At 42.0% G+C, this 14,950-nt stretch overlaps 1 protein-coding gene across 6 annotated transcripts in view; it reads right to left on the bottom strand.

The window, feature by feature from the left end:
* Window positions 1-14,950, bottom strand: part of DDO (D-aspartate oxidase) — a 245,331-nt gene that overhangs the window by 40,388 nt on the left and 189,993 nt on the right. For 4 of the 6 annotated variants that reach the window (XM_069234614.1, XM_069234613.1, XM_069234616.1 and 1 more), the window contains one exon: window positions 9,831-10,007. The exons of the other annotated variants lie outside the window; for them this stretch is intronic. In XM_069234614.1, coding sequence (XP_069090715.1) covers window positions 9,831-10,007 — 177 coding nt within the window. The remainder of the gene's footprint in view (window positions 1-9,830; window positions 10,008-14,950) is intronic. 6 annotated transcript variants of the gene reach the window in all.

Here is a 14,950-nt window from a genome sequence, read left to right as displayed (position 1 = left end):
TTGGACTTGGGCCGTGGGCGTCGGGTGCAGAGGTGGGCCTGAAGGCAGTTTCACGGTTCCTCAGGACAGAGTTTTTTTCTTTTCAAGTTGGTTCTTCTTGAACAGGTTGTGATGCTATTAATTGTGTTTGACCAATGACTTTGTGTTTCACCACTGCGCATATTAGTTGCTCAATGTTCACCAGTAGCACATTACATGTTGTATTCAGTTTAGCTGCCTATTGGCTTTAACATGGCATTAGCCATTACATTCTGTGTTCAGTTTAGCTGCCTATTGGCTTTAAAATTAAGTGCATTCCAGAGGGGTTTTGTAAGCTCGGTCATAAGATAAGAGAAGGAAAGCAGAACACAGGTCCGCTGTTCTCTGGAGATGTTGATCTTTGTTGAAGGCAGAAAGTCCTCCCAAAGCTTTAAATGTCGCTGGGTTGCAGGACGGGTCGTCTTATGGCGCAGGATCATGGAGGGCTGCAGACAGGCTTGCAGGGCTGGAGCCAAGTCAGTTTGTGTCTGCAGTCTTCTCTACTGATGCAACTCTGCTGCGTTCGGTTCTTCTTAGGTTGTCAGGAATCTGAGTTCTAGGGTTCAGTGGTGCCACCTGATTACTGAATTTAGGGGTGTTACAGGGAGTGCCAGGAGGTAGCTAATGGGCTGAACACTTTCAGGGTGACTACACCCTGTTATGGAGCAAGTAGGGCTCATCTGGTGGTTCCCGTGTACTGTCAAATGTGATTCTTAGTTGAACACTATGACCGGTTGGTTACCTCTTAGTCCAGCGTATTCTGTCCCACATCGCATCCTCTCACACCTGTGGCTCCACTCCCCATTCATGGATCATGGCATCTGGCAGAGTCGGCAGGCCTCTGGATTTCTTTGGTGATGGGTAAGATGGGCAAACCCTGAACATAAGGTTGGAGGGCCTTTAATCAGTTTGCGCTGGTTGTGAACCTGTTCGCTGCTGTCCTTGCGCTGCTGTTTCTGTGGGGTTTGCGCCTTCCATTTTTAGCTCGCGCATCAGCCCTGCCCGCCTCCCCTCCCAACTACAACTGACGCCAGCTTTCACACATGACGCCTTTGGTAGGTTTTGGAAATGGCACTCTGAACTCATGTATGCCACCGAAAGGGGTGAAGATGAGTATTTTCATATTCAGTTTTCTCACTGTGAAGAAGTAGTCTGATTCCTTCGCACACCTGCGGAGGCGAGAGCTGCTGTAAAGAGTTGATGGGCGCAGATGGGGTGTGCATCACTTGGGTGTTGTTTGACTCTGTCTCAGAACCGAGATGGACAGCAGAGGTCTAAGTAGCACAAAAATCAGATTTGTGTAACCTGTGGGGTGGTGAAGCAGCTGGGGGAAATCTGTAGGGAGGGGGGCAGTTAATGAACTATAGTTTACTTAAGTTACCACTTAGGTGAGAAGGGGCAGAAGCGAAACCATTATCTTCCCAGTGCTTCTAATATAATTTTAAAGGAGTGCTGTTGCATTGTGAAAATAATCATAACAGACTTGAGAAAATGGTCGACTTGTCAAAGTTCTTGAGGGGGTGGTGGAAACAGATGGTTGGGCTCCTTCATAGCGCTGACACCCAGACTTGGTACAGACTTGCTGTACGGCTGAAAAATGTTGAAAGGCACTTCCTAATGGCCTACACACATGCGCGATCACAGACACATGCAACCCATGCACCCATGCACTTCCTGATGAACAATTACAGGAATCTGTTTAAAGATCATAGGTTTCATAAGTACTACAGATTGCATTCGCTTTCCCAATTCTTTCTCATCTTAACGAAGTGCAGTGTTTGCAGTTTATACCTTATCTCTCCTAACAGGGATTATGTTTGCGAGGGCATTGTACTATAAACTTCCTACACATCACATCACACGCATGCATGTTGTTCCTTACCTGCTGGGCTGCTGTGTGGTTCTCCAGTGAAGGGCAGGTCGCCTTTTTGTGCCTCTCTCTCTCTTCAGACTGCTGATAGCTGGCACGCTGGGCTTGGTATTTTGTGTGTGTGCGCAGGAGGAGCCCTAACCTGCGATTCTGGGCAAGTTACTTAATCTCCCTGTGCCTATATGTGAAATAATTCACGACATGATCTGAGAATGGCCCAGCCCTAAAGTTGTAGCTCAGCCTCATATATATCAGTGGGTGTATTTTCAAGGAGATGGTTGGTAGAAAGCGCAAGGGCAAACGACTACTTCTACCACCTGATCTCGCAGCCCCCAAGTCTGCTCTTTCGCATATCACGTGGCCCCTGGCAGGGAATCGCAACATCTCCAGATTGGGAAAGAAACCCACCAGATCCCCTTTGAAATAACTCAATTTATTTTAATGATTGGGTGCGCCAATCTGAGTTCAAAGGGCGCATGATTGGCTGAGGCAGGACCCCCTTCAAATAATGCAAATAAATGGCCCAGCCTTCCCAGAAGAAACTGTTCCTCCACCTAGAAGAGGTTGTCTTACCCAGAAGTGATGCCTCAACCGCATGCTGACGGATTTTCTTTGGCCTAGTATGCTTTGGAGAGGTGAGAGTTCACTTCAACAAGTGTTGGTAAGGGTTGGTGCAGGTACACTCTGCCACACATGGCTGATGGAGTTTTTGCCAAACTCCATACTCCAAGCAGAGTGCTAAAACTCCGTGACCTCCGCCGGTGGAGCAGAGTATACCGCCCACCTCTGGTTGTGACCAGTCAGTGTCCACTCTAGGAGTTGGTAGGTTTTCAGGGGGTATTCTAAGGTGCCCTCTAAGTGCATCTATTAATAAATCCATCACTGGATTCAGTGAGGGTTTATTAATATGAGATGTTTGATACCAAACATCCCTATCTTCAGTGAAGCCACCATGTAGCTGGGAAACTCGTAATGACCAGTGTCCAGCACATGTACTTAAAACGGCTTATTTGTTCACTTACTATGTTTAAGGATCGACAATGACATAGCAGGGGTATATTTGCTCATGCATGTATGCCCTCGCACGTAATATAATACACCCTGCCTTTACGGCTGGAAGGCAAAAAGGGTGACCATGTCAAAAGAGGCAATTTCCTACACCAGGGCTTTAAATTTGCATGCAAATTAACTACTGCAGCAAAGTAAATCCTCACATGTACCTTTCAATTTAATGGAGTTACTGTTTGTGATAGCATACAGAATTCCCAGTTCTGTTAGGTTTAATGCATACTTTGACCACCTGCCCGGAACAGATGCTAAATGAAAGCTTCTGCCTCAGGGTGGAATGGAAGAAGTACAGGAAGGGTGTGGGGATTAGGAGAGGGAAAGGAAAGGTATGTTCTTTTTGGGGTAAGCATTGTATGCTCTCCTGCTAGATAAAGTAAACAGTGAATGAGGCTTGGCTGGTGCTGCAAACAATCTAAGGCAAAGTTGCTAGCTCTGTCTCATCACTTTCACCGAGAGATTTTGGCTACTGAACCCAAAATAAATCTTGGTGTGAAAGTGCAGAGGAAAATGAGGAATTATTGGGGACCCATGTCCAAAATTACTGATTTTGCTGTAATCCATAATTTCTCAGTGGAACATCAGGATCCAACTTTTATGATACTAGATTGATATCAGGATCTACCCTGCTTCAAAATTGCGATCTTAAGACTGCAAAACAAAAATGTAATGGGTGGAAAGCTTGAATGTATTTCAGCCACTTGTTATTACTCATAGACACTCTCCAGTCCTTTGTTTTTCTGCTACTATGCCACTGTGGACAAAGACCAGCCATATGCTAATCATCAAAAACAGTTCACCCCAAACTCAAAGGCCAGGTCCCTTACACATTAAGATCACAAGCAATCCCAGGCTGCTTTTGAACTTTTGGGCTTCATCAATGAGGCGCAGCTTGAATCCCATCTCACAGTGAGTAGGGGACTGAAGTCTGGACATACCTACCATACTTGGGCATCTCACATAGGAAAACAAAAAGGTGGAAGGCATGAATTAATCTCAGCTGCCAGTGATTATTTCAGCCACATTCCAGTTCGTCATGGCTTGCTTCTGTCTGAAATGATCAAGTGGGTAAAAAAAGATGGTCTGAAAATAACAGTGGCTCAGACTTTTGCCAGCATCCCATTAGCGACCTTCCTATTTTCACCTTATGATTGAAATTGGCAGAAAAGCACATGTTTGCTGAAGATTCAAAGGCATCAGCAGCCACCACATATTTTATCAAAAACAAACTTCGTAAGGGAGCTCGAGTGGTCGTCCACGCGCTCAGATAGAGTGTCACGTTACACAAACAATCTTCTAAAACAATCTTCAGTAACCCTGCCTGTTTGGCACCTTGTTTATTGCAACTTCTCCATAGCTTTGAGAGATACTGAGGACTAATGATTAATATGGGTGAGTCTGCGGTGTTCCCTTAAGGACAACCAATCCAACTTGCAATGGGCTAGTGGGCTTCATGAGGCTTTTGGTATCAGGGGTCTACATAGCATTTAACAGATCTATGGTGAGGCAGCGCAATCCGGATTCCTAGCTGGACAAACTGCATACTGATATGAACTATTCGTCATTCCTTCCTCTGTCTCATATTGGCAAGGCAGCATGCAAAAATACCCATATGAGACCCCCAGTGAATATTTTTCTTACATTAGTGCCTTTGTGAAGGGCTTAATTTAGAAGAATAGAAGTCCTCAGATTTCCATGCCAAATTCCATAAATCTTCTTAGGATAGTGGGATTTGGGGTTGCTGATATAAAAGCATACTACTGTGTGTCTCATCTATTTATATTTACCAAGTGGCTGAATGATGCACCCTTGACCTGGCCTACACAAAAGAGAAGTGGTGTGTGTAAGAGATTAGTCCCCTTCACTGTTTATATGGTGGGAAGAATGACACTACTCTGCCTCCTCAAGCTGCCACAGTGCTGAAACTGTGGCAGGATATCCTGTGGGATATGAGCCGGTACTGTAGCCTTATACGTGCAACTCTGCTATGGTTGCAAAAGATGGCTTGGTCAGCTACACTTATCTAAGGAGGTCAGGGGATAAGACCTTATTGGAGTGTCAAAACTTTGGGATGTTATGGTTGTGAATAATATGTGCTTTTTAGAAGACCTAGTGGGAGTCCAAGACATACATAGAAGCTAGTTTGTTAGCTGTTTGCTGTTGTGGTACGCACTTCTCACCCATGTTGAAGATCTTTCAGGTTTGACTGATTTTAACTCTGTGAGAAATGGAGTTGTTGGGTGAGGGGGGTGTGAGCCCTTCTCAAGCAACAGCCACATTCATTGTCTGGTGGAACCACAAAAAGTCACTACATTAACCTGTGCTTAACTCTGTAGCAGCTGCGCACAAAAGCAGTTAGGCTTAACTTAGAGGCAGTATGTGAAGCATTTATGCAGCACCCAAACAGTAATAAAGTGAAAACACAACACAAGAAAAATAGAATAAAACGTAATAAATTATTTGACACAAAAATGACAAAACAGCAGTCAGTAGAACTGGAGATATGCAATTTCAAACGTTTATGGTAAGTATAGCACCTAATAGCACAATGCGCCAATTGTGGTAATCTAGTTGTGAAGGACGGAGACAAAGTCACAGGTTCAGTCCGCCCACAATAGAACATGGGCCGGATACAGGAACCAGGTTAGTCTGATTGTGGATTGTACTTTTTGTCCGTGATGCGGAGTAATGCGTCATGCTGCATCGATCCGCTTCAGTACAGATGAGGAGTTGCAAGGGCTGCAATGTGAAGATCAGTGTTGAGTTGTGCTGCGTCATTTCTGATGTGGAGCTGTAAGGGCTGGGATGCTTGATGCGAGATCTGGTGTTGAGTTGTGTTGAGCTGCGTCGGTTCTGATGAGGTTGCTGATCAGGGGCTGAGAGGTGATGTGATGCCAGATCTTGCGTATAACTACATCGACTTGCTTTGTGCTGTGTCAGTTCTAAGGGAACCTACTCTTGGGCCAAGAAGAGTAGACTGTGATGACAACCAAGGGTCTAGGACCTGGGAGCCCCTCTCAGGGATCAGGACTCACTGCAGTAGAGGCCACCAGCAGGGTACAGGTAGGTCGAGTTGAGTCTGGGCAGCTGGTCAGATGTAGGACAGGCTTCTGGAGCTTGTTATGTCCCTGTAGCTCAGAACAGGGGCCACTCAGCCAGCCCTTGGAGTCACCCTGGTGATTCTGTGTTATAGGAACAGGTCCAATCATCTGTCTTCAGGCAGTAGGGCAGTCCTTCCAGCAGCAGGACAGCAGAACAGTCCTTCTTCTGAGTCTTCCACAGGTTGAGAAGTGATCTGAAGAGGTGGTCTGAGAGTCCTATTTTTTTTACCTGGTTCTAGCTTTGAAATTGACAAATCTTCTAGAGCTTCCCCCCACAGAGGTATTTGTAATGTCCGGCCTCCTTCCACTAGTCCCAGGTTTCTATAGTCACAATAAGCTAGTGTGAAGTTCTCAGTGTGTGAGTTGAGGCAGTGTCTTTGAAGTGCAGGTGTGACGTGACAACTCTGTTCCCCCTCATCAAGTCAGGATGGCCCATCTTGCAAACATACAGGCCCACTACTGTGATACTATCTGAAAGGAATACATAAAAGGCCAACTACCAACTACACCTAGTCATGTGACCCAGGAAGCAGGCTGCAGACACCAAATGGTTAGGACAAGAAAATGCCAACTTTCTAATTAAAAAGGGCATTTTCAGAATTGTGACTTAAAATTTTACTTTACTGTTAAATAGGGTTTTAAATTACAATTCCTCAGACATCAAACATGCTATTCCTACCTGCTCACACACATGAGTGATCACTTATTAAATATAATAAGGTAGCCCAATGCCATCCTATGGGAAAGGTAGGCCTTGCAATAGTGAAGAACAAATTTGAGAGTTTTTCCACTACCAGGACATGTCAACCTTAGAAGTAAATGTCAAACTGTTTAAATACAATGCACCATGCATTATGGGCTGGTAAGGGACTACTCTAGCAGTGACTTATATGCATTAAAACTACACACAAGGACTGCAATAGCAGGCCTGAAATGTCTTGTAAAGGACTACTTAAGTGGGTGGCACAATAAGTGCTGCAGGCCCACTAGTAGTATTTAACATACAGGACCTGGTTACTTGTAGTACCACTTTACAAGGGGCTTACAAGTAAATCAAATGTGCCAATTGCATGTAAACCAATTTTACGATTTTTAAAGGAGAGAGCACGAGCACTTTAGCACTGGTTAGCAGTGAAAAAGTGCAGAGTCCTAAAAGTAAAGAAAAATGGGTTCTGAAAGCAGGAGGGGTGAGGGCATCACGTTTGGGAGACTACCACCCAAGGGTGTCAGGTATAACAAACCTGCTAGAGGGAACACTGCTAATAGGAGATATGGGTAAATGCAAGATTTCTTTCCTGTATCAGTCCCTTGTTATACACACAACAACACCTTCTCGAGGTTGTGAGAAGCATGGGAGAGGGATGTTGGTGCCCTGAGGATGAGGAATTGGAGGAAGCCAGGATGGTCCCTAGGGGGGCGGCTGTGGCCACTCAGTTTCAAATCATTCAGCTCATATACCTTTACCAAACATGGCAACCTGTTTAGCTCTGAAGAATGGCAAATGTGATGGACAGCTTCGTGGGCCTAGAAATCCCTCTATACAAAACCAGAGGTTGCCCATAATAACAAGTTAAGATATGTGAGGACTGGTCGGACTATTGGGGGTATTGCCTGGGTCTCCTCAGTGACAGTGGACAATAATGGAAACATACAAAATGATGAAATGGGTTAATCGTGAGCATGATGTTGCGGGCTTGTGCTTTGTTACACTAATATTATACTAGGGTCACTTTGATAACGGATGTAGGAGGTGCCATAAAATGATATGCATTTTGATAAAGTAATGAAGAAAAATCTATGTCATTGTTTCATACAAAGGAGAAGTACCAAACTTTTAAAAAGAGCAGACTCGACAGCCATTCATCAGTAGTACAACTTCCATATGCAATCATCTTTTAGCTGAATTCTGTGTTTTTTAGGAACTGTTGTATAATCTTTTAATGGCGTATGGGAGCATGATCGTGCTAAACAAAATAAATAAATCATCAACGAACAATCTTGCGACTTCACATATAATTAATTGTGCACATTGCACTGAAACCGACTTTTCTGAACTAAAGCATTAGGAGGAATTTCAGTAACACTTACCTGGATGGAAAATCAATGAACTTCTCCAATTAGGGAGACAATGACCGACGTCATCACGGACGTCTGATTGGTGCATGGAATAGACACACTGCAAATTAACCACACCCGGTCCAGTTTTTAAGAGTGAAAATATATTCTGGCTGCACTCATACTCACCAGTAGTGAAGAAATAGTCTTCAGGTGGTAGGTACCAACTGACATGCTTTAGCAGCCCGCTTGAACAATTGCCACAGATGTGAGACTGATATCTAATGCCTTACCAGCATTATTTTCTTCTCACTGCATTCTGGTCATTGTAGTCATTTGTTATGAACTCTAGAGCTATACTATTATTTTCCTTTGTATATTTTTTCAATTACAATCTTTAGCCCTGACACGTGTCACTTCTATTACAGTTCATAAGTGAAATATTGAGTTTTCTTTATTCTGTTTGTAGTTAAATGGCGAGTGGCCAAAGCCTCGTTTGCTTTGCAGCGGTAGGTGGGAGAAAGGGTTTAAGAACTTGTAGCACGTGCTGAAGTTCCCCACGCTCAGTTTTCTGCAGATTACCTGTGGAGCTGCAGGAAGCTATTCAAGCTTTTCCATGCAAATCCATTTTCTTTGCTTTATCAATCTACATTTTAATTCATGATTATTTAAGCTGAATGTAGTGAGGAAATTGGTATCAAGGGAGAACATGTTAATATTCTACCACATAATGAGTGGCGCACAGAAAGTCAGTTTGCCAATGACTTTATCTCCAACCCATGAGGTAAAAGGGGTGTTTTCAGCTGCTTGATGCATCTGAAGCCTCACAGCCGGATTGTTCCGCAATATGTAACTCTCAAGTCCATTATGAGTTTGGTTAATATTTTGTTAGGAGAAATACTAATTCATAAAACACATTCTTGTGGAGGTACATGTAGTAGACAGCGATTGGAAATGCAAAGCAAGTGGAAGAAAGACTGGAGACATACCGAATAAAGTATATTATTGTCTCCTGTGCTTTAATATAGACATATAGGGTCGGAGTTATCAAAATGTCACACAACGCAACACAGCAAGACAACTTGCTGCACTGTGTGACTAGAAGAGAGCAGGAATGCGCCATATCTACAAGGTATGACACTTTCCTGCTCTCTTCCTGAACTGGCACAGTGAGTGCTGCCTAGCGCGAACACAGACACCCTTGTGCCATGTTGCAAGGTTGGTCGCATTTCAGACAGTATTGTTTTTGAGCAGGAAGGGACACTTCCTCCACAAAAACAATCCTTAGAGGCATTTTCCTCTTTCTACAGATGTTGCAAAATGTAGCACTTGTAGAAAGAGGAAATAACGAGGAAAAATGATGGCATTTCTTTTTGTTGCTACTCTGTTAGGAAGATGTACCATTTTGATGCAATCCCAGGTTTACTACCCTTAGAAAATCTGGGATTGTGTCAAAATCCATCAGCGGGTGTACAGAAGTGACCAAGCAGTAATGCAAGGCAGCAATTTGTGCTACCTTGTGTTCTCAGGATTTACTAAGTCATGCAGAGCCACATACAGTGGCTTAGTAAATTTCACTTAAGCCATTGCCTTGCGTCACCTTGCATAGGGCAAGGGCTTCGCAAATCTGGCCCTTTGTGTAGTCAGACTTCTGGACTTGAGCTATGATGGCTTGATTGAAATTCAGTGCTTACAAGTGATAAAAACAGATTTTAACAAACCGTTTTTCGAGCCACAAAAGGTATGGGGGGCATTCACACTTCAGGGTGGCAAAGGCCTGGCCAAACACATAGTGAGGAAACTTTTTCAACTCCGAATCGCTCATCAGACGAAAACCAAGGACCACATCTGACCAGAAAGGATATTTTTCTGCAGGAGGAGTCTGAAATATTTGCCATCTGAAAGACATTCAAAGAAACATATATGGATTGGAATATCATTACTTATGGACTCATTCCAAGTGTGATGCAAAAACTGAGCACCACAAAAAACACTACTATAGTGTTATCACACAGTATTTACCCCCGATTTTGTGTTTCCCACTGAATACTGTGATATAGCATGTGGTAATTCTCTTTGTGACCAGTATTACAGAAGTATATTCCCCTTATCTCACTGTTTTGGCTGCTCGAGCTCCTCCAAGTACTACCTGGATGAAATTGTGGAGCCAGAAATATGGGCCAAAACACAAATTGTGGGAGCCGCATAACTACAAATTGTGCACAACATCTGTTTGCACCATATTTTAAATTTGTCGGAGTTCACAATGAAGTGGGTAATGTAAACAATAATTGTTATATTTAACCCCATTTCACAATGAAGTGACTGCATTTGTATTATTACAGTAGAGGAGTTATGCAATCTTATTAATGCTTTGGCCACAACCTTCCCTTTCTGTCATGTGGTCCCTGTAAAACACAATCCAATGGACTCTACATATCAGACGTTCATTAAAGGCCTCATTCTCAAACCGAATAGTAAGATTTTGGTGGGAAAAAAGTGCAATGACACATTGTGTTCCTTCTGGATGTGTGCAAACCTTGGTGCAGAGCTTCTACTTGAACAACAAGAACACATTCCAGGTGGAGCTAAGATGACACTGTTGTGAATTCGGTCTAGATGTGGGAGTATAGTTGTTCCCAGAGGAGTGTCAAGGATTGCCTACTACAAATCCTGAGAACACCTGAAAAATCCTAACTTTTTGGCTGTTCGATAGCATTTGCAAACATTATCTTGCATAAAGTGGAAGAGGAGTAAATTTAAGGTAAATATTTGGGATGCAGGTATGGAGCTGAGATGGGGGTTATTTGGAGCGGTAGCAGCTTGTAAAGTTTGAAAGTGGTGGGGCGTACATTGACCACCCAAAATGCAGCATGTCAGTGCTAGCTCACCCTGATCAATAAGTACTTGCAATATACAAACCCAAACAATTGCTTGTAAAAACGCAGGGTAAAATGGTGTATTTTCCTACAAATACTCTAGGAATACTCAAGGGTTTATTACACGGTCCCTGACAACTACTGCAGAAGTGTTTAGTTTGTAATCTGAATCAATTCTGAATTATGCATGATGCGTCAAGAAACCCATGCACATGCATACATACCTGTAGGAATACATGTATGTGTGTTTACATACATGTACACTTAGATGTATAAAGGGTTATTTTCATGTTTGCATTACTAAATGCACATGTTTTGACATGCATGTATGCATATACACAGAAAGGTATGCATATACACATACTTCCATACATAAATACATGCATATTTTTAAATACACAAAATATGCACATGCATGCCACAGACACAGTCAGTGTGCATATGCCTTTGCAAATAATCATTTCTTTATACACTTTGACATCAGTGATGTAATTTGAGATGTCATAAATGATGTCATAGAACATATCATGAGTAATGTCATATGTGAAGTCATAAACAGTGCACAGTGCTGCTCACTATAACTGCTGAATTTCTGTGTTGTTGTAGTTCAAACCATTAATGTTGTCACTGATAAATTTACCTAACTATATTGTTACTTTAACCTTTGACGTTTTCAGTGAATTTCTAGGGATGTTTTTAAATGTGTGAGAAGGGGCTGGCCTCTTCTGTCAGACCTCTCTCTCAGATGACAGGTGTGGGTTGATAGGTGTGGCGTGTGACAGCCCTCTCCTTCCACCCCTCTTTCTCAGATAGTAAGTGACCATACTACACTCTATGGATGGCCTGGCCTCTCTTTCAGACCTCTGTCTCAGATCCAAGAGCGCATAATAGTGTTTGAAGAATGACAAGAATGAAGAATGACAGGCCTGTCCTTTTAGACCTCTCTCTCAGATGACGTGTGCATAGCAGTGTGTGGGCAGAGACTGATCTCTCCTGTCAGACCTCTCCCACAGATGACAGGTGTGCATAGTAGTCTGTGGACACTGTGGACAGGACATTATCCATGCGGTACCTGTAGTGTATGCCATTTGACACGTGCGACCAACAACTCCACATGGGAAATCAGGGGTTTTACCAACTGTAACACCCAAGGAGTAGTTTATATGATTACACGCCCATGCAACCTTCACTACATTGGAATGACTACCCGCAAAGGAAAGACCCGCATAGGAGAACAGCGCTGCAACTTAAGGTGTGGCCGTGCTACGTCAAAAATGTCCTCCCATTTCGTCGATAACGGCCACACAGTAGATGCTCTACCAGTGGGTCATCCTCGAACATCACAAGGAGATTAAGTCTGAGTCCTTCCTTCTTGAAAGGGAACAACACTGGGTCTTCAAATTACGCACTCATCAACTAGGTCTCAACGAAAATGTCCCATGGGGACAACTAATACAACATTAATTACTGTTCACCCCCATTGAGCAAGACACCTTGAGGTCCAACACCATATGTGGACTTAACTTTTGTGGATTCCTCGATTACCATCAAGCCCCATTTTTCCAGCCTTAACGAATGACAATTTTTTCTGTTACTTGCGTCAACCTCTGTCTCTCTCCTTCTCCTTTTTTTCCACCTTTTCCCCTCCCTTTTTCTTCCTTTTTCCTTTACTTCCTCTTGTCACTCTTTCTCTCTTTTTATTTGGATTGTTTATTTTATTTTTATTTTTTATTAAAAAAAAATATTTTTTTATATACTTTTTATTTTCCCTCTTCAATCTCCTTTTTCTTTTCCATTAGACACCTCCCTCTTTCCTCCCTCCCTTTCCCCCTACTTTTTCCTCCTTTTCTTCGTTCCTTTTTTTACCCCTCATTATTTTTTTATTTTTTCTATATTTAGTATATATTTTCAAATTCTTTTCTTTTATTTATTTTCTTTCCTTTGAGTGACTATATTATATTTTTTCTTGTCTTTTTTCTTTTTCTTTTTCCATATACCCCTCTCCCCCTTTTTTCCCCGTTCTTTTTCTCCCCGTTTTTCACCTTTTTTCAACTACTGATGCCATTTGGCTGGGTAATGGTGACAACTCCACCACACCCCTGAGAGATGCATTTACGTCTACTATTTTCTCTTTTCTTCAACAGATTTGCCCAGCAGAGCATTGACACTGATGGATAGTATGTATTTAATTTAATTTAATTGGTATTTATCACCTTGCCACAGTAAATAGTAAAAGTACTTCTACTAGTGTAAAGAGTACAAGGAGTGATACTAGGGAGATCACTTTGGTCCTGAAGAGGAGTTTGGGGGTAAACTCCGAAACATGTAGACCACTAAAGAGGACAGGTACATAATATACCCACCCTCCTGGCACTGCTTTTTAATCATACCAGCCCAGTGGGACATATTAAACTAGTAATATCATCCGGGGGGGGGGGGAATTTTTAATTTACCAAGACCCCACCACTCCTGTCCTTCTCTAGCATCCGCATCGCTGATACCAATAGTGCTCCCACGTATTCCCTCGGTCGCAGCACGCCTCGTTCTGCACCAGAACAGGAAGAATGATGAAGCATGCCACCAAGAGGTAACCCTGGTGGGTGAGGGTTTTTCTAACAAAAAAACTTTTTTTCTGTGGAAGCTTTTCCCCTCTGGGTTGGGTCTCTAAATAAGTTTGTTAAACAAATATGAATAGCTGGAAATATTGTTAAATGTATATGGTTTTGGTAATTACTATTATTAATTATATTATGTTTATTATATTTGAAATATGTTATTAATTACTATATTTTTTGTTAATTACTATTCGTAATTATATTTTGTTATGTTTATTGTGTATGAAAATATATTAATTATTATTATTTTTGGTGGTGTGTTGTGTTTGTATGGAAGTAGGGTGGGTAGTGTATATAAAAATATTTGTAGTAAATAAAAAGTTATATCTATTTATTAATAATTGGTAAACACATTTACAAATTTTGTGAATTATGTGTTTAAATATTTGATATGAAGTACATAATGTTTATGTAGTTAAAATGTTTTATTTTTTAATTAGGTAATACTGTTATCTCTGATGCTTATTGTTATGTTTTCTATAGACATTTAGCATTTTATATTGATTTTTTGAAAGGTTTTATTGATATTTATTGATATTATTTATTTTATGAATTTAATTTAATTTGTTATTATTTAAAACATATTTTTAGGTTTTGTTTAGGCAGGGCATGCATGCTGTCTCTGCGAGGCATGCTGTAATGTACAATATGGGCTTTTAGCACCACCTATCTTTTTCATTGGGTTCTTTTACTGTTGTTTGTAAATGCCTGCTTTTCTTCAGTTATTATGTTTAGTAGTCCCTCCTTTTTCTACTTTTGTAAACTCCCATGAGGATTACCTTGTTAGATGTGCTTCTACTCTTCATGTTATCTATTATTTTTTGGGGGTTGTCTGTTCGAGCCATGACAACAACGCACTTACTTTAGCACAACTAACTTTTCTTGTTATGTGACTATAATTTGTTCGAGAGCTCTAACATGACCCATGACATAAAAATATTTTGCTTGCAAATTCCGCAACAAACGGCAAGTACTGTGCCATTTGGAGCGGCAGTGGGCCTCATGCTCATGGAGGCTGGGGTCTGCCAGTGGTATGTGGCAAAAAATAGGGCAAACTTCCCTGGACCTCTGCCAAATGTATGCTCATCATCTCCTCCTTATCAGTGAGTCAACTCAGTGCAAATAACAGGGAGGAGAAAGGGAGCAGTGCACACAGTGAGCAGGAAATATACTGCTGTAACCCCAAGCTGCTGGGACAGCTCTCTCTTCTTAAAGGCACACACTGTCTTCTTTTCCCAGGATTCAGTCAATAGACCTTCCTGCCTATTTTGAAATCTTTTTCCCCTTCCTTATGTCCTTATGTCTTCACTTCCCTTTTCTTTTTTTTTCTATTTCAAAACTTACTTA

The sequence above is a fragment of the Pleurodeles waltl genome, chromosome 5 (assembly GCF_031143425.1).
Source record: "Pleurodeles waltl isolate 20211129_DDA chromosome 5, aPleWal1.hap1.20221129, whole genome shotgun sequence".
In the NCBI taxonomy this organism is placed as follows: domain Eukaryota; kingdom Metazoa; phylum Chordata; class Amphibia; order Caudata; family Salamandridae; genus Pleurodeles; species Pleurodeles waltl.
Note: the sequence above shows the minus strand (reverse complement) of the source record. Positions and strands in the feature narration are given on the sequence as shown.